The sequence below is a fragment of the Typopeltis vanoorti genome, chromosome 6, assembly GCF_054136105.1.
Source record: "Typopeltis vanoorti isolate ZY-2024b chromosome 6, IOZ_Tvanoo_1.0, whole genome shotgun sequence".
Taxonomy (NCBI): domain Eukaryota; kingdom Metazoa; phylum Arthropoda; class Arachnida; order Uropygi; family Thelyphonidae; genus Typopeltis; species Typopeltis vanoorti.
In genome coordinates this window covers 109,384,451-109,408,071 of record NC_143554.1, presented here as the reverse complement: position 1 = coordinate 109,408,071, position 23,621 = coordinate 109,384,451, and the positions used below count along the sequence as shown (strand labels likewise).

Here is a 23,621-nt window from a genome sequence, read left to right as displayed (position 1 = left end):
ATAAAATAAATCTGCTAACGCCTTTCTTCTGCAAACGGAGTGGGCGATGTAGTTTTAACCGTAGCTAACTTTTGGAGTCTAAAGAAAAGTCGGTCTTTCCAACCTTAACCAATCAGAAATAGCCCAAATGTTCAATGGATTGTAAATCACATCCGGAAACAGCTGCCGCTATCGTGTGGTTATTAACTAGAACGCAATATATTATTGCAGCAATAATTCGAAATTAGTTTTAAAAAACTGATATTCGTAAATTAAAACATGGAAAAATCTCTATGCCTTGAAGCGAATTCAAATATTTCTGTTGAAAATTATCAATTTCTTCATTTCCCACAGATATAAACAATAGTCTGACATATTTTAACAAATTTTTCATTTCAATAAGTCGATTTTTGGACACAACTATTTTATATAATAAAAGCAGACAAATTTCTGAACATAACACATTTTTCCTCTATTTATTTGTTACTTGAAAAATAGAAATTATATACACAATTCGAAGTAGTTCTGATTTTATAAAGATTGTCATTTAACGGTGACACAAATGCAGCTGAAACAAAATAGAAAAATCTTTAATAATGCTGACAAGAAATGACTTAAAATAACAATACCAAACTCTTCCCCTGAATCCGTATGTGTCGAACAATTAAATCATAGCAATTCTGAGATATTTCCATACTACAGTATAATGCTTACCAGCCTGAATATGGAAGACCGTTTTGCTACTTGGTTGCAATGCCTAACAAATTATACTGGACGTAAATTAAAGGAATTCGCATCGTTGCTGTTTCGCATGCCAACTCGGAGAAGCCGGCTTCCTCCACCAGAGGTCGTACGTGTCTAAAATGGCAGCCTGCTGAACACAGACTCCAAAGTGGCTCCAGTAACCTCTGTAAAAATAATCCACAGCTTTTCTTCGGTCCTGCTACGTGGTCCAAGAAAACATACTTTCCACCCTAAAGGGAAAGAAATTAAACCATTATTTAGAACAAAATCATCGTAATAAATACTCAAAAAAAAAAGAATTATTACATACTCCAGTGTGTGTGTGTGTATGTATATATATATATATATATATACATATATATATATTAATAACATGTAGAACCTCATTTCGCTGCGATGACTGCAGCAATCCTACAGGGACATGCTTTCCACAAGCCTATGATAGCGATCAATGGAAATTTTGGACCATTCTTCGTACAGAAAGAAAGTTCCATAGAATGGTCTCCAAAGGAAGAATAGGGCTACTCAGTCCTGAGTAGGGCTGATGTCCCTTAACCCCCATCCGACACATTTTAGTTCATCCAACAGATGAGATCAGGACTGTGTGGAAACAAGTCAAGTGTGGTTAAATTCATATTCCGAAAACACGCAGTTACAGCAGCAGAAAACTAATGACAACACTGCTTTGTCTTGTGAAATGAGACAATGGTGAGTTCCATAGACACGACAATGTACGAAGCATTTAATTGTCCAGAATGTTCAGATACCATACCGCTCAGAATTCAGTGTTTGTGGCACCACAAACAGAGATCCGAGACCAAAACAGGGAAAACAGGACCATATAACATCATGCCGCTACCTCCTAATTTCATATTTTGGGTTACGCACCCTAATAAGAGACGTTCACCGGCTCTTCACCACACCTACATCGCCCATCTGCTCTGTAGAGGGGGGTATAGCCTGATTCGTCGCCATTGAATCAGGTATAGCCTGATTCAACTTCCACGCCATTGTACCCGCTCTTTGCACCAGTGAAGACGATTTCGCATGTTGATTCGGTAATGTAGGACTCGCATACCGTTCTACAATGGAAACCCATGTTGTGAGCCTTTTTACTGAATGTTTTTTTTTTTGCAGTTTCATCTTCCCATTAATGCCTTAAACTCCGCATTCAACGTGTCTGCCGAAGAATGGCTGTTTTTACATGTTATCCTTCCTAACGCACTACAAGCGTGGTGTTCAGTGAGTGAAGTAGTTGTCCGCTGCAGGCAGCATTTGCAGTTGATTCCCTGCGCTTCCATCTCAGTATAATATCACTGACTGTTGACCTGGGATGGTACACTTTATCAACAATTTGTCAAAGAGATAGGTCTGCAGCATGGCATCCTATCACAACGCCTCTTTCAAACTCCGTCAGTTCCTTATTCACAGCCATCTCACTTGGATGCAGTTCCTCTGACTTGGGAGCATCATATTCCTCCAATTTAAATCGTCTGCAGACAGGTAGCTCGTTACATTGCACGATGCACCTTGCCCATTGGGATGTATGTCGACTTCTTTCCAAGCAGCGTGCATCTTGATTAATCTAGGTTAAAAATAATTAAAATACTAGTGGTTTACAATCTTTTTTAAGTATGATTTGCCTGCATTAAAAAAAATATCAATTAACTGTTTGCACATTAATATATTTATCGGTTAATTTAACAACGAATTGAAAGTGATTATAAGATAATTAAAATTGGTTAAATCATATAATTCGATGTATTTTCTTACCGGAACGAGAACTCTTTTGATTTCCTTCAAGCACTGACTGACATCTTTCACAGAACACATGACGTACGTGGCCACTAACACATCGACGCTGTCATCTGGAATTTCAGACATGTTTTCGGCCCCAGCGATTACAACTTTATCGAGTCGAATATGTGGATAATCCTTCACGGTTGTGCGAAAATATTTTTCAAAATAAGGGTTCACATCCACTGCAGTTAACAGGGTATTATCAGGGTAGAACTGGAGATTGGCTCCACTTCCAATTCCGATTTCCACTATTTTTAAAGGACCATCCTTTTTCCATGTTAATTGTTCCAAATCAACCGTAGCAAACAGTTTCTTTCGGAGAGGTACTAAATACCTAGTTGACATCGGAATTAATACCATGGAATATACTGCTGCAAACCAACATTTCCTCAGTGGCTTGTATACCAATAAGGCTATGACGAAAGGCAATAGAACAGTGCATGCCAATAGCCATGCAAACACAATGTGTAAAAAATTCAAGGCAAGTTCCAATTTTCTTTTCATTGAAAAAGCAACTATAAAGGCAGGCTTAACTCAGCGATGTCTCAAATACCTGAACTTTCATCCACGATGCTGATTTTATACTGAAGTGTACAAAACTGGTTTCGACTAACTCAGTGCGTGTTACTTTGTTTGATTGCAAGATCACTTTTTTCCTCATTTCAATTGCATTTTTCTCAAGAGCAAGCTGGAAAAAAGAGAAAAATTACTTCTTTAAGGAAACATGATTACGAATCGGTAAACACTTCAAGTTTCCCGATTAGAGAACGTACACACACTAACGAAACACAATTGGTTAGAGAGTTCACCCCTCCCCCCATAGACGTAATTTCTTCGGCTGAAATTTAAACAATCAATCCAACTTCCTGTCGGATATATTTACCGTCCCGTATCTAGCCTGTCTCAGTAGATGACCATCCATTTGAATTTATCTCATTTAAATCAACAGGTTTTTACAGGAATAATTACAGAAATCCACGTGATTCAAATCATAGTTATTACCATAATCCATTTCTCTCGTAAACTCTTCATAAAATTTTAGCTGATTTGTCTTAATCTATCCCCCCTAAACGAACCTCTTCTCTTCCACACTCAGTAAATGATTCCTGTAAAAACCCTACGGATATCTCAAATGATTTTTTCTTTAACATTTCTCTGACACTTAACAAGACTAAGAGGCCTACAGTTCACTTTATGCAATCAGCCACTTTGATGAATTTGGGAAAACCCTTTACAAATTTCCAGTAATAAGATAGCAGACTTTAATCTCTTTAATCAGTGTGTGTGTGTGTGTGTGTGTGTGTGTGTGTGTGTGTGTGTGTGTGTGTGTGAGAGAGAGAGAGAGAGAGAGAGAGAGAGAAGTTAATTACGGAAATAAATCTCCAAAATTGGTCATTCTTTCTTTATTATTTTTCATCCTATTTCTTCTTTGAGAGAACAATTTTTATAACTACACACACACACACTCAAGTCCTTCTTAATTCTGCTTCTTTGGAATCTGGCTGCTCACGGCCATCTGTATTAAAATACTAACTCTGCCCTCCCCTCTTCTTCATGGTCAGAAAGACCTGGGTTTTTGCTCGTAAGCCCTCTCCTCTTCACCTGAAGGTGACTCAACCAGTGTCATACAGAAATTGCATGACTTTTCATCTCGTTTTTTTCATTCTGTGGGATAGAAAAACCGGCCATAGAACGCACGCAATCAAGTGACATAAATAATAAACTGTGGGGACAGGATCGACTGCAGTATCAGAGCAATAATAAAGTTTTCGTGAGGCGAAGTTAATGTGAGGCAGTAGCGAATTCTCCATGCTTGTTATGCTTGCTGCGCAAGCTCATTAATTGAGAAAGAAGTAATATTTATTTGTTAATAAATGCATGCATTTATTAACAAATAAATGCATACATTTATTTGTTAAAAAATTTATAAGCATTCCATTCAGGCTTTTATTTTTGTAGACAGAAGACGTTTTAAGCTTGCGTGGCAATTGAGCTTTGCGTTGCGTATCCAAGGCCGACGCTAGTCAAGCTACCTTGGCTTGCTCGGTTGTGGGAGCATCCAGATCCTCGCGTCAACACTGTGATTTCATGCGCGCGCATAGCCATTTCCGCTCCCTCCACGTCATCTCACCCTGTTGCTTAAACATGGGCCATACGCAGTGAGAGTAGCTCTAGCCAGTGAGCTTCAGCCAGCCTTTAAAAGTGTGCGTATTGCTTGGGAAAATTAAGTTAAAACCAACTTTTTATGATGATGTTATTGACCAGTTCATAAAGAAGAACCGTAGGGTAGAATTTGTATTCAAGTAGCTAAATTGAAAAAGATAGAATATCATTTGTAAAATAAATGTTGTATTTGTATGATTAAATGTACATAAATTTCTAAATATACAGTTTTAAATGGTCAGTAATTCATTATTCCGCTTTATTTATTTATTCGTATGGAGTTTCCTCCCTTATTCTCCCCCGTCCCTACTGGGGCGAGTTGAGCCCCCTCATGGGGGGTTAAGTATTTATGGCTGTAGAGGTGTGTGTTCACGGGGCCGGTTTGCCTGCTTGCGGGAGATGAAAAACGCCAGATAAACTGGCGGGAAAAAACCCTACTGCCTGCACCCAAGACCGGCTAACTTGGCTATGGCAGATCCTCAAATTCCTCACGTCTTAGACGGGAATCGAACCTGGGACGCTCCTTCCCCAATCATATGGTTGCGAAGCGCACAGCCTCTAGGCTAACCGCGCGGCCATTTTTCCGCTAATCAGACTTCAATCACACCTCTTATTCCCTGAATGATAACAAGAGCAAACGTGAATTTCAACGCCAGCAATCGCCCTTGATGTGTGTAGTGACTGTCAATTTAGTATACAAGTAAGGTAGATATTTTAAATATTTTAAGGAAAGAATAAATATTAGTAATAAAATGAAAGTATTAATCACACAAAAACTGTTAAAAACAGTACTGCATTTGTCAATCTACTTCTACATCCCAGTATACTGTGTTACCAGAACATAATATTGTGGTCTGATAACACAGTATAGCGTTAGGGATAAAGAAATTTAATTTCGCAAAAATTATTAATGATATTTATTAGCTACCTATTGTCAGTCTACATGCAATTCTTCATGGTTCATGGTAGGGAATAAACGTTTCGTCCCTTTCTTCCCAGAAATAATTAAAGTAATCAGTTCCACATGGAGTTAGGAAATCCATGTGGAACTGATTGCTTGATGTTAGCAATCAATGATGTTAGCTTGCAACACGTGTTGCAAGCTAACATCATTGAACTGCGTTGAACAAGGCTTAGTTCTCTCTTTCATAACTTTTTGATTTGCTCCGGTCTATATTGCTATATTGCTTTCTCACCACTACATATCAGAGTATTTACTCTGATATATAGTGGTGATAAACCAGCGTGAATCCAAACTTATTGAGTAAGAAAATTAAGTGTAGTTCAGTGCGAGTCACCGTATATGCACCTGAGTCTCTTGGTGGAAGGTTGACGTAATAATAATTGTTGTATATTTAGAGATTTTCTTATTTTGAGTCATGAAAAACCGAGTTTCCGAAAAACAAAAAATATCCTTACTAATCCCAATTCAATTCGGTTTTATGTGAAGGGAAAATCAATTCGCCACCTATGGAGACCAGGTGAAACTCACGCTGAATAATCACCGCTCTATTTTCAATGAAAAACTAAAGAAGCAAACAATGACGGCAATAGTGCGAACATAATCCCCCCCCCCCCCCCACAACAACCAGTTCATCCGAACAGTTCTAACGAAACACAGTCTTCCAAACTTACCAAGATCCCTACCAAAAAAAAAAAAATCATTTCCACATCCGCTTCACAAACATCTCGCGGCATAAATTCCGACATAAATGACGTTCATTACCATTTACAGACAACCAAACCAGACCTCCTTCTATTAACGGACACCCAACTTACAGCCACATCAACCACAGTTCACCTTCAATGCCCAAAGTATACTCTTCATGATTCATTTCGCCACAAAGGTGGCAATGCACCTTTGTACGTGCTGACATTGACTGCCAGAGAATTCCAAATTTAAAATCTCCTGGTTTTGACCTTCGCTAGCTGAAGGTTTCCTTGCTCCACTTAGTAACATTCCGCTGATGCATTTACCAGTCGCCAAACTCTGAAAATCACAATGACCTCTTCACCTTCCTCTCCATGAAACTCGACCTTCTATAATCCAGCTACCCAAACAGCAAAGTTCAGGTCTTAGATGACCTGAACTTCTCCAACACTACAGATCAAGCCGAACGTGATGAGGAGGTTTTTGCTATCCAAATAATGCTCTTCACTCTCCCAATACCCTTGATCATTTTTTTAAACTAGTTCTCTTTCGGTAGAAGTTTCCTCTCCTCTCCGAAACTCAGACCACAATCTACTGCAAATTTCCAGTATCACAGAACGCCCCTCCGATGATCACACTCAACCACCTGTTCTGTGGAACTACAAACGGTAAAAAGTGGTGTTGATCTCCGAAACTACTAAGCACACCTGCACTCAGCGAGTGACAGAAATCATCCCCATTGGCATGAAGCCATTCATCCCTCATTCCATCCAATATTTTTATCTACTTTCCTTGTTCTGGTTCAACAGAAGATTTACGAAAGCAATCGAAAAAAAATCTCAGCTTATCGCAGATGGCTTGCATCAAGAAATCAAGCTTCATACTTAGCCCATGCAGAAGTATGCAATAAATGTCAATCCACTATCAGCAAATCAAATCCAGCTTCATAAAAGTCATATGCAAAAAAGTCGACTCTTGTCCAAATGGTAACCTTGCCTACTGGTCCTCGGAAAAGCAATCGGATGTAACTTCTACTGACGTGTTCTCCCACCCCTCTCTCTCTCTCTCTCTCTCTCATCAAGAAGGCACCACTGTTACAGCACCCAAAGAAAAAGCTGACCTCCTAGCATCACTCTTTTCTTCTAACTCATGCATAGATGACGAAGGCAAATCACCTCCCCCCATATCAGCAGCTGAGCACTGTATGCCTCTTATGGCGTGTCCGGACAGTTCATGGCGGGAAAAATAATCGCACGAAATTTCATCGCTGATATATGTGAAGAAAAAAAAATTCCCATATAAGAAATATTTAAAAAACAATGTTTCTTTTTAAAAAAAATTGTAAAAAATTAAGTAATATTTTAAAGAATTAAGAATATTTCTTAAAGAAATTTGAGAAATATTTTATATATTATTTAATATTTCGATTATATTTAGCTTTTTGAAAATTTTAATTCGGTATAAAGTTATTCGTCGCGAATATATATGAAAAAAAAAAAAGAAATATTTCCCATATAAGAAACATTAAAAAAAATTATTTTTAAATATTTAAAAAAAAATAAATGTTTTTAAAAAAATTTAAGAAATAACCAGCCTGTTGGCCGAGTGGATAGTGTATCTGCTCTTTTGCCAAAAGGCTGCGGGTTCGAATCCCGCAATGAACATGGATATTTGTGATTATCTGTGGAAATACGAGTGGTACTCGGCGGTAGATGGTCTTGATGTAGTTGGTGATTAAATGTTGAAGATAGAGTTGTAGAGCAGGTGCCTTCCCTCGATGAGCACTTAGACTCCCTGTAGGTGTCAAACAATAATAATAATATTTCGATTACATTAGCTGTCTGAAATTTTTTATTCCATATAAAGTTATTCATATTCTTTCTTAATACACGCTCTGTAGATGGAATATTAATTGTTAAAGAACTGGAACAGGATGGTTGTGGAGGAACAGCACCATATTTAAGAATATTTAGGGAGAATATTTAGGGAGAATACATCCAACTATTATTTATTATTAACTATTTACATATTCCTATTAACTATTCCATAGTTAGAATAGTTATTAGGGAGAATGAAATATTTAAGAATAGTTAAGGAGAAACGACACAATATTTAATAATATTTATTCTTCTAACCATTCACTATTTTTCTGTTCTGCGCATTTAGACATCCATCCAAGTGGGATATATTTTTAATCTGAACTAATTCAGAAGGTGACTTGTTTTAGCTACTCAATACACGTGCATTTTGAAAATGATTCCATTTTTCCAGCATAATAAAGACATCTTGCGTGCTGCTATCGTTTGCAGAACTAGTTTAAGATCATAGATGTACTTTTGCGTTATTATATTAAAGATTGCGTGCATGTGTAATTTCCCTCAAATTTTCAGTCTCGCTATAATATTTGTATAGCACCAGCTCTCTGAAGGTTCCTAGGTTGGTTCCTGTCGTCGAATAGCAGATTGTTGATCCTGTCAGGTATGTAGAAGCTTCCGGTGGCTTTTCTGCAGTGATTATTATACTTATATGTTATGTAGTTTGTTGACTGTGGTCTTGTTATCTGGTATGTTGTTATGGCTACTTTGTAGGTTGGACTGAAGTAATGTTTTTCTTGAGTGTGTAGTGGAATAAGTGTTTCACCTTAAATATTTTGTGTTCTATCCTTGCTGCCCGTATTTAGTGTGGGCTATTCTCGTTGTTCCCAGAATATCAGTTTTACCATTTTATTTTGCAACGATTGTAATCTGTTAAGTTTGTTTGTTGTCTGCACAGAATGCGTATGATGTGATTGCGTATCTTAAAATGTTTTCTCATAATGCTTTATAGATTAGAATTCTTGTGTGTGTGTGTGTGTCGAAACAATCTCTTTTAATCGATATAGTTTGTTGTGTAAATGATTTTTATAGCTATTCCAACTTTGATCAGCATCAAAGTGAAGTCCGAGATAGCGTGTTGTTTTCACCTGTGTGATGGTTGTGGTTTTAGGATCAGCGTTTGTGTATAGGAGGACGGATGTTGAATAGTGAGATATTTACCGTATTTTTCTAGCCATAAGACTCACCTTTTTTACGTAGAGAAATCGACTTAGGATTTGGGTGCATCTTATGATCCAAAGGTAGATGATATCGCGTAAGTCTTGAATCCCGATGTTTTCGATTCGAGCCAAACACGTGTCTCGCTGCATTTGTGAGAATCCCCGATTTACATACGAAAGCTTTACGGCGTCGTTACTGGGCGAGGGTATGCCGTTTTGAAAGAACGAGACGATTATTAAGTCTTTTAAAAAATGCGACATAAGCAACGCGATGGATGGTGCTGAAGATGACTTAGTTTTTGAAGAGATTGATAACAATAGTTCAGACAATGATACGAAACGTGACAGTAACGAGACTGGTGAAGACGAACTGAATGCTACTGGTACAAGTTATGGTAATAATAAATGAAATTTAAGGTTTATGAATATTTTTATATAATAATAAAAATTGTCTCATAAATTTGGGGTGCATCTTATCATCAGAAAAATACTGTAGTTTCTATGGGTATAATCTGGGGAGTTTTCGAATAGCTTTGTTTTTGTCAGGGGTTATACATATGCCGTTTTCAATTAGCTAGCCAAGTGATTTGATTGATACTGTGTAGCAGGGCCGTGCCAACCCAAGGGTGCAAGGGGTACACCGCACCCGGGCAGCAACATTGATAGGGCGACATTTTATGTAGCTAATATCTAATTCGGATTATACAATGCAGTATTAGGGGCGGCCGATAAAAGTTTGTACCAGGGTGACAAATACCCTTGGCGTGCCCCCTGCTGTGTAGCATATTTTTGTAACCGATATTTGCATTGTTGTGAATGGATACTATGGCCATGTCGTCTGCGTATTGGAAGATTTTACTCTTTAGGGGAAGATGGCTAATATCGTGTGTGTATATATTAAGAAGAATGGGAGAAGGAACAGCTCCTTCTGGTACTTCACAGGTTACGGTACCTCTTTGCTGTGCGCTGATCCTATATGTGCGATGTGCTTCCGGTTATTCATGTATGCTTTGAACCACTGGAGTAGACCACCTCCGATTCCGATATGTGTCAGTTTGTTCAGCAAGGTTTTGTGTGTTAGTGTGTCAGACTATTTTGTTAGGTCAATAAAAACAACGACTATTCCGATTTTATCTAACGCAGTGTTTATTAGGCCTGTGAAATCTTCCAAGAGTGTTAATGTTCCTTTATTTTTTTTTGAAAGCTATATTGTGTTTTGGGGATGATTTGGAATATTTCTATGTATGTGGAGAGTTTGCAATACACAAATAGCTCTATGATTTGGTTGATTACAGACAATGTGATGATGGGTCTGTACTTATGTTTCTTTTTCCATGTTTATGTATGAGTGATGTAATTGAAATATATAATGGTCGTGTTTAGGATTTAGTTTTTATCGAATCAAGATAAGTGTGTTCATAGGACCGGTTTGTCTGTTCGGAGGAATGAAAAACCCGAGTTTTCCACGTACCTCTTAGATAAATTAAAATATTTAAATTTAGATATTAAAATTTGCGAAGATAAGGATACGATAACGGGGCGTGCATGCGAAGAACACAGCGGCGTTCGGAGACACTTAGCGAATATTAACTCTCGGGCACTCTTTGTCCCGTGCGCAGCACAAACTTAAATTTCGTGATCGCTGATGCTGCTCAAATTAATAATGAAACAGTGAGTTTTTTTTTAGCACCATACAAGAAACTTATAATTTCTTTAGTTGCTTTGACTAAATGATAGTATGTAGTGAAAACGTACACCAAAATGCACTTAAAACTTTATCTGATACTAGATGGCAAGCGAGGATTGACGCTCTTCGTTCACTTAGATATAATATTGGAGAAATTTTAGATTCTTTTGTGGAAATTTATAATAATATTCAAATTGACGACAATAGCACAAAATATGAAGCAAAAACATTACCTTTTAAAATTAAAGATTATGGATTTTTTGTGTTCACTCATAATCTGGTATGAATTTTGTGCACGATCAATGTAGTGAGTAAAATGCTTCAAAATCCAAACAAATTTAAGTGAATCTATAAACGCCTTAAATAATGTAGTCGACTTTACTAAAGAATTTAGATCGAATGAAAATTTTAATTATACTTGAATTGGAAAAAGAGTTAGCATTAGATTTTTAAATTTCTCCTGACTTCAAAAGCAATACATTACACGGACGTTAGAAAAGATTTTCTGTTGTGAATGTTCGGACTAAGCGCAAGTTGATCCGCAATATAACTTTAAAGTTAGAATTTTTTTCTTCCAATTGTTCTTTAGCTGAAAGTTTTGATCCCTTGACAAGTCACTTTAATATACACTCATGAGCAGTTGAATTAGAGATATCTGCCTAGTAGCGGGAAGCACCCCCTTTTGCCTTGATGACGGCAGCGATGCGGCGTGGCATGGACTCCACAAGGCACCGGAAGTGTTGGGGAGCCAAACTGATCCATGACCGCTGTATAGCCTCCCACAATGCACAGAGATTGGTCGGAGCAGGGTCCAGGGCGCGTATATCTCTCTCTCTACAGCATTCCAGATGTGTTCAATAGGATTGAGGTCAGGAGACCTCAGAGGCCAGCCAAGCATCCTCATGTCTGTGGAGTGTTAATCCACCCACTCGGCCACAATTAGGGAGCGGTGGGCCGGTGCATTGTCTTGCTGTAGGTACAGGTCTCCTGCAGGGTGCTGAAATGGGTGCACATGATCAGACAGCAGGTCCCTGTATCGTTCGCCGGTGAGGGAAGATGGTAGATGTACCAGGGGACCCATTTCATCCCAAGTAAACAGTCCCCATACGAGGATACCACCACCGGCCTGAACTGTACCCTGCCATCGGCGTATACCTCGACTCATCAGTCCAGGCGACCTTTTTCCATGCGTTCAAGGTCCAATGGCGGTGTTCCTGCGCCAATGCTTATTGTTGTGCCTTGTGGCGTGCGGTGAGCAGAGGTACCCGAGTCAGGCGGTGGCTTCTGTACCCCATGGTGAGGAGATGGTTCTGGATGGTGTGGCTGCTTACACGTCGTTGTTGTATAGCATTGAATTGGCGAGTGAACTGCGGCCCGTCTATCCGCTGTTACCATCCGAGCTAGCAGACGACGTCTCCTGTCATCGACACGTTGTACACCACGGCAATTTTTCCTGGCGGCTGTGGTTTTACCCGATTCCTATGTACTCACGGTACACTCTTGACACAGTGGCCCGTGAAAAGCCCAGTGCCCGCACGACTTTGGGGATGGAGTGCCCCATATGTCCGGCTCCGACTATCTGGCCGCGATCGAATTCGCTGAGATCTCGAGTCTTCCCTATTCTGTGCTCGGCTATTACTCAGATGGTCAGTACAAGGTCTGACGACATCCCCGTCACGCGCCACGTGGCACTATTGCATTCGCCGGGGCGACCACAGCACCATTTCTTCAACACGGCAGGTATCTTTAATTCAACTGCTCATTGAGTGTATTTCAGTTTTTATCCACTTTCAAGGAAATTTCTCATATGGATGAGGACAGTTTAAGAAAACATCGTGATGATGAAGAAAAGGCTATTTGTGCCACCGAATTATATAAAAAAATACTCGTATAAATTCTAAAGGTCATCATACAGGAGATTGACAGCTTACGCCAACTGAAAATATTACAAATAATTTAGATAGCATCTTTATTAACTTGTCAATTTCGCTTCGAATAATTTTGACACGTCCACTTTCAGTTGCAAGTAGCGAACAATCATTTTCAAGATTGAAGCTAATTAAAACATATCTAAGATCTAGTATTTCACAGGAAAGACTGGTTGGACTATCAATGATCGCATCAGAAGGTGATATCTGCGAGAAAGTAGAAACAAGTGAAATTTTGGATGATTTGCTTCCACAAAATCAAGAAAAGTAAACTTTCTTTTTCCATTAAAAATTAAATTATTCTTATCATTGTGCAATTTTTCTGGTTTGTACATCTCCAGTTATAATAGCTTATAGCCCAGTAATCGGTAAATTATGTATGCGTAATTCTGTCTGCATTTTTTTATGTTTCGCTATTTTTGCTGTGTTGTTAATATATGTATTTTTCGAAGTACACGACTTTATATAAAAATATATGTTTTGAGTTTTTAACCTTTAAATTTTAAATACATTTTTTTAAAGAAAGTAAAGGGCACTCAACTTAACTTTGCATCGGGGGCTCCAGAACCCCTAGAGTCGGCACTGCGAAAGATGAAGTGCTACGTATGGTCAAGTCTACTATACGGAGTGGAAACATCGATGTTAAAGGCAAATACAATAAAAAAGCGGAAAGGCTTTGAAATGTGGATATTTAGAAGAATGCTCAAGGTCCAGTTGAACAGAAAAGGTGAAGAATGAAGAGGCACTGATAAGAATAAATAAAAATCGAGAATTAATGTGAAAGGAAGAAAAAATACCTACTTAGGACAGCTAATGAGAAACCATAAATATAACATTCTCCAGATAATACTAGAAGGCAAAATCAACGGAAAGAGAAAACCTGGAAGAAGAAAAATATCATGGCTAACCAATATGAAAAACTGAACTATACTGAACACAGATAATCAGAGCCCCTAAAGACAGAAGTAAATTTGCAAAGGTGGTCGCTGAACTCCGTTAGAAAATAGCACTTAAAGAAGAAAATAAGTTTATTCCTGGTACAATCGCGTAGAAGGTTTATGATGATTAGCAGCTGCCGCACTGCTCTGTTCTTGGGGAGCTACTAATTAATTTTTACTTTAAATATGAGAGTAAATATTTAGTTGATTGCTGATAATGCAAAATCGAGTAGAGTAACAGTCAATAAAGTTGCGTTAAAATTTTGTCGGATGATTTAAATAGACTGACAATGTGGGAAAAGGAGAATGGGTTTCATCTTAATGTTGTAAAGTCTTAAGTTACAAATTTTGAGGTAAAAAAATTATTATCTGCGTACCATATTGATGGAATATTATACGAATATTGGATAGGGCTGCATAATATCTTAGAGCATACCTCGATGAGTCTATGGAGTTGTCTGTATAATAATATGTTGGAACACATGGTATTAGCAAAGACTAGTTCTTGTTCTGAGGGAAATCCAGTAGGTTCTTACCTTTATAATCTTGTTCTTTTCTCCATATTTTCCCAAAACATTTATGTAAGTCTGATGTTCACATCTCTGCTGTTTAAATGTCTAACTTTTCCTTGTTCGTTTTGTTAGCTGCCTTCTCTAATTACTGAAAAGCTTTCTCCACTAATGCCTTAGTAGGGCCTTGTGGAGCGATCTTAGGGACTTACCATTTTCTCCAGTTCCCATTTTGTTGTTTGCTACATCGCTTTAATTGATATTGTGTGCTGATCAATAAACTTTTCAAGCAAAGAAACGCAGTTGCCAATACTTCAACTGTTTCACAATCGTAAAATGAAATCACAATTCAGTTCAAATTTCATTTTATTTCAATGAAGAGTATTAAATTCAATCGCCAAACTTTTCCAGAAGATTTCTGAGTCATCCAGTTTAAAAAATAATAATAAATTGACACACAGAAAAAAAATCTAATATCTCTATCGAATTCAAATATCTCCCTTCAAATTTATCAATTTCTTTACTTTTATATAAACAATTAAACACTACCCTAAGAGTGTTTTAAGTGCTTATTTTTTTTTTTTCATTTCAATAATTCTGCATGTAAATATTTTGTTGTAAAATGATAGCATAAAAATATATGAAATAAATTCATTTATTTATGTAATAAATTTTCTAAATTTATGTAATAAATGTTCCTGATTTTACAGAGATTGTAAATTTTTATAGATATCAACACACAGAAAATATAATAGAATAATGCTTTATTATTATTATTATTACAATATAATACCTTCAAGGACTGATCACAGGAGAGCACTCTTCTCCACTCCCATACGTATACTCGCCTTGTTCCCTGATACTTAATTCTCCAATCACAACACGACACTACTAACATCAATACCTCCTAGCGTCCACCACTAACAACAGCATTATTTTTTGTCTACAAATTGCGTGTGTGCTCACGAAACATTATTAATGACACTAATAATCTTAACAAAAAATGATATAAAATAACAATAGTAAAATATTCCTTTAAATACATATGTGTCAAGAAATTAAAGCAAACATAATTCCACATTTATCTTAATTGTAAAGGGCGTCATACTTTGCAAACTCATTAATAATAGTTCAGCTACTTGGTTGCAATGCCTAACAAACTATATCTGATGTAAATTACCGGGCTTGATATTATTACAGTTTTACATGTCAACTCTGAGAAGTCAGCTTTCTCCACTAGAGGTCGTACATTTCGGAAATGGCAGCCTGCACAACAAGTGCTCCAGAGTGGCTCAATTAGTCGCTGCATAAAGAATTCACAGCTATTCTTCGGTCCCGTCACGTGGTCAAAAAAAACGTACTTTCCACCCTGAAGAGAAAGAAATGAAACAGTTAAAAGTAATAAATGCCTAACCATTACAAATATCGTATTATTCTTGCCAATGATATTAGTTTTCACACAAGGTTGAGGGTTAACAGTGATTAATATACTTGTTCTCAAACGAACAGGACTGTGGATTCGAATTCTCTCATGTATAGGGATTTTGTGATTATCGTTAAATGGGATGTTAAAGATAACAATTAATTTAGTCAAATATTTTTAAGCACGCTATTAAGTAGTTTTAGAGGTATTATTTCTGGGAAAATTCCCACGTTACTCTTCTAAGTAAATATTGTTTTTATGGCTATATAGCCTACTTTCGTTGAGGAGTGCCCCTTTTTATAATGTCATTGACTTTTTACTCAAATCTTAAGGCATTACTGATGTGTGATAAAAACCAATATATGATGAATAATATAGGAGGAAAATTCGGACATATATATATATATATAATAATATTATTATTAAGGTTGGGCAGAGAGCGCTTTGGGAAGGATTAAAAAAGGATCTGAAATAGAAACAATTTTTTGGGGACGAGGAAAGGTTGATGGGAAAGGGTCAATGATGGAAGTCAATGACTCCCACCGCCAAAGCCAAGATATTGTAAAATGGGACACTCCTAAACGAAATTAGTTGTATATTGGTTAAATCGTAGAATTAAATGTAATTCTCTTACCGGAACTAGAACTCTCCTGATTTCCTTCATGCATTCACTGATGTCATTTACTGAACACATGACATAAGTGGCCACTAACACATCGACACTCTCGTCTTGGATTTCAGACATATTTTCAGCTCCACCAATCACTAATCTGTCAAATCGAATATGGGGATAATCCTTCAAAGTTTTACTCAGATACTTTTCGAAATAAGGGTTCACGTCCACTGCAGTTAACAAGGTATTATCAGGGTAGAACTGGAGATTGGGTCCACTTCCAATTCCGATTTCCATTATTTTTAAAGGACGTTTCTTTTTAAGCCTTAAATTTTCCAGATCGGCCATAGCAAATAATTTTTTTCGGAGAGGTACGAAGTACTTATTAGACGTAGGAATAATCAGCATGGAAAACACTGCAGCAAACCAACTTTCACGCAGAGGCTTGCACACTATTAACGCTATTACAAGTGGCAGCAGAACAGTGCATGCTAAGAGCCATGCGAATACGGTGATTACAAAATACAAGGCAATTTCTAGTCTTTTTTCCATTGAAAAAAAAGCAGCACTCGAGACAGTTTTAACTAAGCGATATTTCAAATAAACAAAATCTCACTTATGGTACTTTGTAAACAAAGTAAGTATCATACAGTGACAGTTAACTGTTAATTAGGTGTTCAATTAGCCTCAAAATGTTTTACGTTTTGAATGACTGATAATAGTCTATTATCCAATAAACGGTCATTTGACTTCGTATTGGATAAGAGAAGGCTGAAAAAAAAAATTTTAGCTTTTTGCAATACTGAAACATGATGAGCTCATAGAGGAAATCGTTAAGCAACACTTATGTGGATGTTTCGAAATTTCAGATCAATGACCGTTACACAATTTTGGTGGTCCCCGAGATGAAAATTACTAATGGAGATTATAAACCAAAAACAAAGAATTTCTTGTAATAATCTCAAACAGTAAACATGAATAAAGTCTGTCGATCTCAGATGGCGCTGTTATATTCTTACAAAAGGCGATTAAAACGCATCTCATAACAGTAATAAGGTACAGAAATTAGGATAATTTATTCGAACCAGGGCCGTCTGGTGGGGGTGTGCTGGTTGTGCCCCCGTACAAAGGTTGTGCCCCTGTACTATTATTTATCGCCATTTCAAGACGATAAATAATAGTACAGTTTTATACAATGTTCTTTTCGTGAAGTAAAACTTTACTACATGGCTTGCACGATTTAAAATAAGCAGTAAGGCGATAAAAAATGAACAATTAACTCAACAACCGATTAACCGATTTTCTTTGATGTACCGCTTCATGGGTGATGCGTTAAAGCAGGTTTGAACTGTGTTATGATTTTTTGTGATAATTGAAAAAACGTTTTTTTTTGAGATGCTCTATTTTTATGTACACATACGTATGCCTTGTATTTGCATACTAAATAAATAAAAATTTCTTGTTATTAATTTCATTTAAATTTGCAAATTCTATTTTATGCAGGCGCTGAAATATAACTTTGAACAAAGGGGCGCCTCTTACCTTTGAAGACACTGATTCGAACTCCCAGAATCTCACTTAAAAGCTTTTTAATAAACGCCTAATTTTAATTATATTTGGCAATGGGTTCTCAATGAAGTCAGAAACATGGCAGTAACATTCCTAAAGATGTGTTAAAGGGAAAGTGATACTTTCTTTAGGATCTGGTGTGCAGGGCATTCTTTTGTAGCTGCGTTTATTATGTCGGATTGTCTTCTTTGCTGGATAGAAAATAAAAAAAAAATTTAAAAAATAAAAAAACCTTTTTCTAGACGGATTTTGATTTCGGATCTTTTCAACTAAAAGGGATTTTATTGTGTGTGTGTGTGTGTGTGTGTGTGTGTGTGTGTGTGTGTGTGTGTGTGTGTGTGTGTGTGTGTGTGTGAAACTACATCTCAAAAATAACGTCACTTATCTATATCTGATAAGAAGAGACAGGGATGGCAGTGACGTCACATCGCCCCATTTACCCTATTCGGTTAGTAGTAACAAGGTAACTATTGATGTACTATAGCCTAGTATTTCTGTACTTATTTTTAATAATTCTTCTTTTAGTTTCTTCCACAATTCATTCACTTCTAGTACGTCATCATTGGAGATCCAAGTAACTTTTCTATTAAGTTTTGATTTAAGTTCTTTTTCTATTTTCGTGTTCTTTAAGTTTTTTAAATTTAGTTTCTTTTTTCGTCTGTTTTGTTTTCTGGATTTTCTTTAGTCTCAATTTGAGTTCTGCTACTAGTGGATTATTATTGTCTGAACAATGTCAGCACTAGGGTAGGTCTATACACTTCTTACACTACTTCCAGAACATGGATTGACTAAGATATAATCAATTTGGTTTCTGACTATATTGTTGTTATTGTCTTGTGGAGATTTTCATCTCTAGAGGCTTCTATTTGGAAGCTCAAACAACGTACAGTATTTGTAATTATTAGGTCTTCTTGACAAAATTGTATTAAGCGATCTTCTGAATAAACTACTATCTGGTATCTTTCCATTAACTCTCCTCTCTTATTTACTTCACGAACTTCGAATACATCGACATGTGCTGCAATCTATGTATCAAAACCACGGAGATACTACTCAAATGTCTTGGAGTAGTATCTCCGTATATCTATCACCTTTATCCAACTCAGGTATCAATATGTTATAAAAGGTGAGAAGGTTACTGAAGCATGATCTAACTACTCTTCACAAGACCATGTTGCCCCCATATAATATCCCATTCTTGTATATCCATTCTAGGAGACTGATCGGACGGTAATTTGCTACTTCAGTCTTGGAGCTTCCTTTATGCTGTGGAACTAATTTCCCCTTTTCCCACCCTATTAGTACCAACTTAGAGCTGAGACTTAAAAGTGGAGGAGGACTGCTTTTCCGTGGTCCTCCTCTTGGTCTCTTTCTCTTCCTCTCAAATTTCATTTCGTATATTCTTCTTGGTATTCTTTCTAAGTTCATTCTCATTAGATGTCCAAACCACTTCAAGTGATAGTTTACAAGCATTTCTTGAACACCTTTTAGCCCTAAATTATTCCTAATGTCCACATTTCCTATTCTGTCTTTCCTTGTTTTTGCCAACATTTTCCTTTCCTTAAAACATTTCTATTGCTTGTATTTTATTCATGTCTTTGTCGAATAAGTCAGCGAAAAGTAACTTTTGACAATCAAAAGCTTTCTCTTAATTGGGACCTCAATGTCACACACATTCTTTTTTTCTCCCTATACCTCTGCATAACTTTATCATAGGAAAAACGAATGTTAGATAACTCACAGGTTGACTAGTAGGTTTATAATACGTATATAGAAGTAAGATCAGATCAGAAAGAATTGGCAAAATAACATAAACAACATAAAACTTGGATCAATTTTGTTTGGCTTTACTCCTCTGTCTTTTCCTCTTGATCGCTATCTCAATTGCTAACTTCTTTCGCAGCAGAACTAATATGCTCTGCATTTGGTTTGCCACCTTCACATCTGTCTTTTAATTGTCCAAAATAAGTGCAGAGGTCCTTTTCAATAATTTTATCAATTATTGATATGGAAGCTATGATTACATTTCATCAATGATAATTCTTTTTTTTTCTTTTTTTTCTCAACATGGAATCTACCCATACATGCTTGAACTGTGCATAAGATTTCAGCGAGGATTCATACTACATACGCCTTCAACACTAGGACTAATTAGGGAAAAATGTTTCAGTAAGACAACAATTTCTGGCTTACCCTATTATTATTTGCATGCTCGTTAGGGGGGGCGATTGCCGTTCGGTCAGGAAGACGTTGGATTCGATCCATGTCGCAGTATGAGACGAACGTTCATAAGAATTTAATATTAATATTACATTTAATATTTACTAATTTACTATTATCAAATTAGATGATAGATTGTTTGGTGAATGAACAGTATTTCGATAACGGTAACCATTAACTATTCCTAATCATAATCAAATTACCTCAAGTAGTATTTGTCGCTTCATATCACAGACCTCTAACACTGCAAAGCAGTCATACGATATTCTTTGTACTCGTGTATATGTAACGTTTGTTGGCTGAGTTGACATCCCCACGTTTCTATTGGCTGATTACGTTGTTTTTTTAACTGTTTTTGTACCTGTATCGAACAGATAGACCATTGATAGATTATATTATACATCTGTGCTATGCACAGTGGAATAGTCAGGGCCGGCGCCAGATTAGATCGCGCCCTGAGGCAAACAATTAAATATCACCCCCGATGGATTATAAGACAAAAATATAAGAAAATCTCCAATTACTATTTTGTTTTTATTACAAGAGAAACATTAATGCAAAACGATTACATAATATTAATTAAATGTTTGCTCTATGGGGATATCGCACAATGAAGTTTATAAGCTCTTCTAAATTTAAATGATAAGCTACGTGCGCCTCAATCGATATACTGTAGTTGCTAGACCAACCAATCTTTCTTGGGTCATTGCTGTTCGCAAATAATTTTTAACCAGTTTAATCTTGGAAAAACTTCTTTCCATACTTGCTACGCTAACAGGAATTGTTAGCGTAGCGACCGCACCTACCGCAATATGGCTGAACGAGCGCCCTTATCAAGCCGCGCCGTGAGGCAGGCTGCCTCTATGCTACACCTGTCGACGGTACTGGGAATAGTTGACTCTGGTGGTAAAGCTAGTTTGCCTTATAGCAGCCGACGGTGCCCTTTGATTGGAATAAAAATCAAAGTTTAAAATTGCAGCTTTCAGAATTGTATCTCAAACATAAAAACACCGTTTTTTTCTACTTTATTTATTTTTTGCATATTTTCTTAAATTTACGGACTCGTCTTGCTTATATCAGTTAGCTCCCTTGTAATGATAGGAATTTACATATCCAAATGTTTTAGTATAAAACAGGAAACTCACCTATATATCATATGTTGATATGATTATGATATGCAGCAATATTCATAATATTTAATAATGGTCTTAGAATGTCATTTTTACAAATTACACAAGAAGTCGCATTCAAATTTAGGCTAACACACGTTTGCATAAACCACTCCAAACGTATGCTGTTGATGATCTACGTTGAGTTAACATGAGAATAAAACAAGATCTATGAACTAGGATCTATAAAATAATAAAATAAGTCATAAACAAAACTGTAACTGGAGCTGTAAAACAGCTTTTATCTACTTTTTTTCTCTACTTATCTACTTATTTTATTAATCAGTGGAGGTTATTCACCTACATTATTATTACGTAATATTTACGTAACGCAAACCATAAAATTATCTGGTGTGAAAAAGTAAATAAAAAAAACTGTCGCTCTTACATAAAGTCATAGTCCTTTCTATTACGAACATATTTCGGAGGAACAATATCCCGTAAGAATTATGGTTATATTAGTTCACACCAGTTTTGTTTCGGGGTAATTTTCAGAAAGAGGTTAACCTTATATTTTGAAAGCATCTGCAATGTGCTCCGTCTGTCTGGTGCTTCTTGTTTGGTGAATGAACAGAAAAAAAAAAAAAAGATGAAAATTGTTCTATATTTTATACTTACTTTGTTCGTTTGGTTGCAACTGTGTACTGTTCTGTTGCCTTTACTAATAGCAGTGATGGTATGCAAACCCTTTCAAGAATGGTGGTTGGCTGCAGTGTTTTCCACGGTGATAGCTCCAATGTGCAGGAAGCACATTTTACCTCTCAAAAAGATGTTTGGTACAGCTGACCTCCTCGAATCTCTTGCATTACAGCAGGCTCGTCCCTTGAAAATATTAGAAATCGGAGTAGGTAGTAGACCCAATATACAGTTCTACTCCAGTAATACCCATCTGATTGCAGTGGACGTAAACCATTATTTTGAAAAATATTTCCTCCAAACTCTAAAAAAGTTTCCACAGATTCAACTAGAGAAAGTGTTGATATGCGGAGCAGAAAATATGTCAAAAATTCCCGACGAAAGTTGTTGATGTGGTAGTGGCCACTCATGTGATGTGCTCAGTGAAGGATATCAGTCAATGCATGAAAGAAATCTTAAGAGTTTTGGCCCCGGTAAGATATTCCAATAATTATGATGGTAAAGACTGGAGCTCTTGAAAATTTAGAAGAGAAAATTTAGAATTTTGATAATGTCTATTAGAAAAACATTGTCTTTTAGTGTCTTTTAATTTCCTAAAATTTCATGATAATAATAATAATAATAACTGATTTAACATTAAATACGAAATGAAAGATGATTTCAATACTCTTTATTCTTTCTTTCTAATTATTTTGATTTGGTTCAGCAATTTGCTGACTATAACTGTACAATATAAGAAAATATACAGGGGAGAATTCTCCATGCTTGCTATGCTTGCTGCGCAAGCACATTACTTGAGAAATAAGTAATATTATTGAAACATGGTTAATAAATGCATGCATTTATAAGCATTCCATTTAGGCTTTTATATTTGTAGACAGAAGACGTCTTAAGCTTGCGTGGCAATAATTGAGTCTTGCGTTGTGTATCGAAGGCCAATGCTTGCTCGTCTAGTCAAAACTACTTTGGTTTGCTCGGTTGTGTGAGCTTCCAGGTCCTCGCTACAGCACTGTCATTTCATATAGCCATTTACGCTCCCTTCACGTCGTCTTAAACATAGGCCATATGCAGTGAAAGTAGCTCTAGCCAGTGAGCTTCAGTCAGCCTTTACAAGTGTGCATGTTAGTTGGGAAAATTAAGTTACAACTTTGTATGACGATGTTATTGACCAGTTCATAAAGAAGAACCGTAGGGTAGAATTTGTCTTCAAGTAGCTAAACCGAAAAAGATAGAATATCATTTGTAAAATAAATGCTGTATATGTATGATTAAATGTACATACATTTCTAAATATATAGTTTTAAATTGTCAGTAATCCATTATTCCGCTAATCAGACTTCAGTCACGCCTTTCACTCCCTGAATAATAACAAGAGTAAGCGTGAATTTCAAGACCAGTATTCGCCCCTGAAAATATAGACTTTAAGATCTAATTAAATAATTCAAAATTCAGAAGCAATTGCTTTAATTATAGATAATTGTTCTCAATACAAAAAAAAAAAAAACTACTGAATAACACTGCAACGATATATGTTATGGAGTAAACAGGTTTATTAACA

At 36.6% G+C, this 23,621-nt stretch overlaps 2 protein-coding genes across 3 annotated transcripts in view; both read right to left on the bottom strand.

Annotated features, from left to right (window-relative positions):
- Positions 1-719: 719 nt before the first annotated feature.
- Positions 720-2,868, bottom strand: LOC150105792 (thiol S-methyltransferase TMT1A-like). The gene is made up of 2 exons (XM_090394560.1): positions 2,497-2,868; positions 720-953 (listed from the first exon to the last, which is right to left on the bottom strand). Exons 1-2 carry the CDS (start codon positions 2,866-2,868, stop codon positions 720-722), a joined length of 606 nt encoding a protein of 201 aa, XP_090250686.1.
- A 12,333-nt stretch (positions 2,869-15,201) lies between these two features.
- LOC150105791 (uncharacterized) overlaps positions 15,202-23,621 on the bottom strand; it is a 68,908-nt gene continuing 60,488 nt past the window's right edge. For both annotated transcript variants that reach the window (XR_016548403.1, XM_090393590.1), the window contains one exon: positions 15,202-15,802. The gene's annotated coding sequence lies outside the window, so the exon portion shown is untranslated. The remainder of the gene's footprint in view (positions 15,803-23,621) is intronic.

Excerpts from the sequence above, each read along its gene's own strand:
- LOC150105792 (XM_090394560.1), bottom strand. The coding sequence starts at position 2,868 with ATGTCAACTAGGTATTTAGTACCTCTCCGAAAGAAACTGTTTGCTACG. Across the intron at positions 954-2,496 it reads TCAAAAGAGTTCTCGTTCCG|GGTGGAAAGTATGTTTTCTT; the intron begins GTAAGAAAATAC and ends CTTTCCCTTTAG.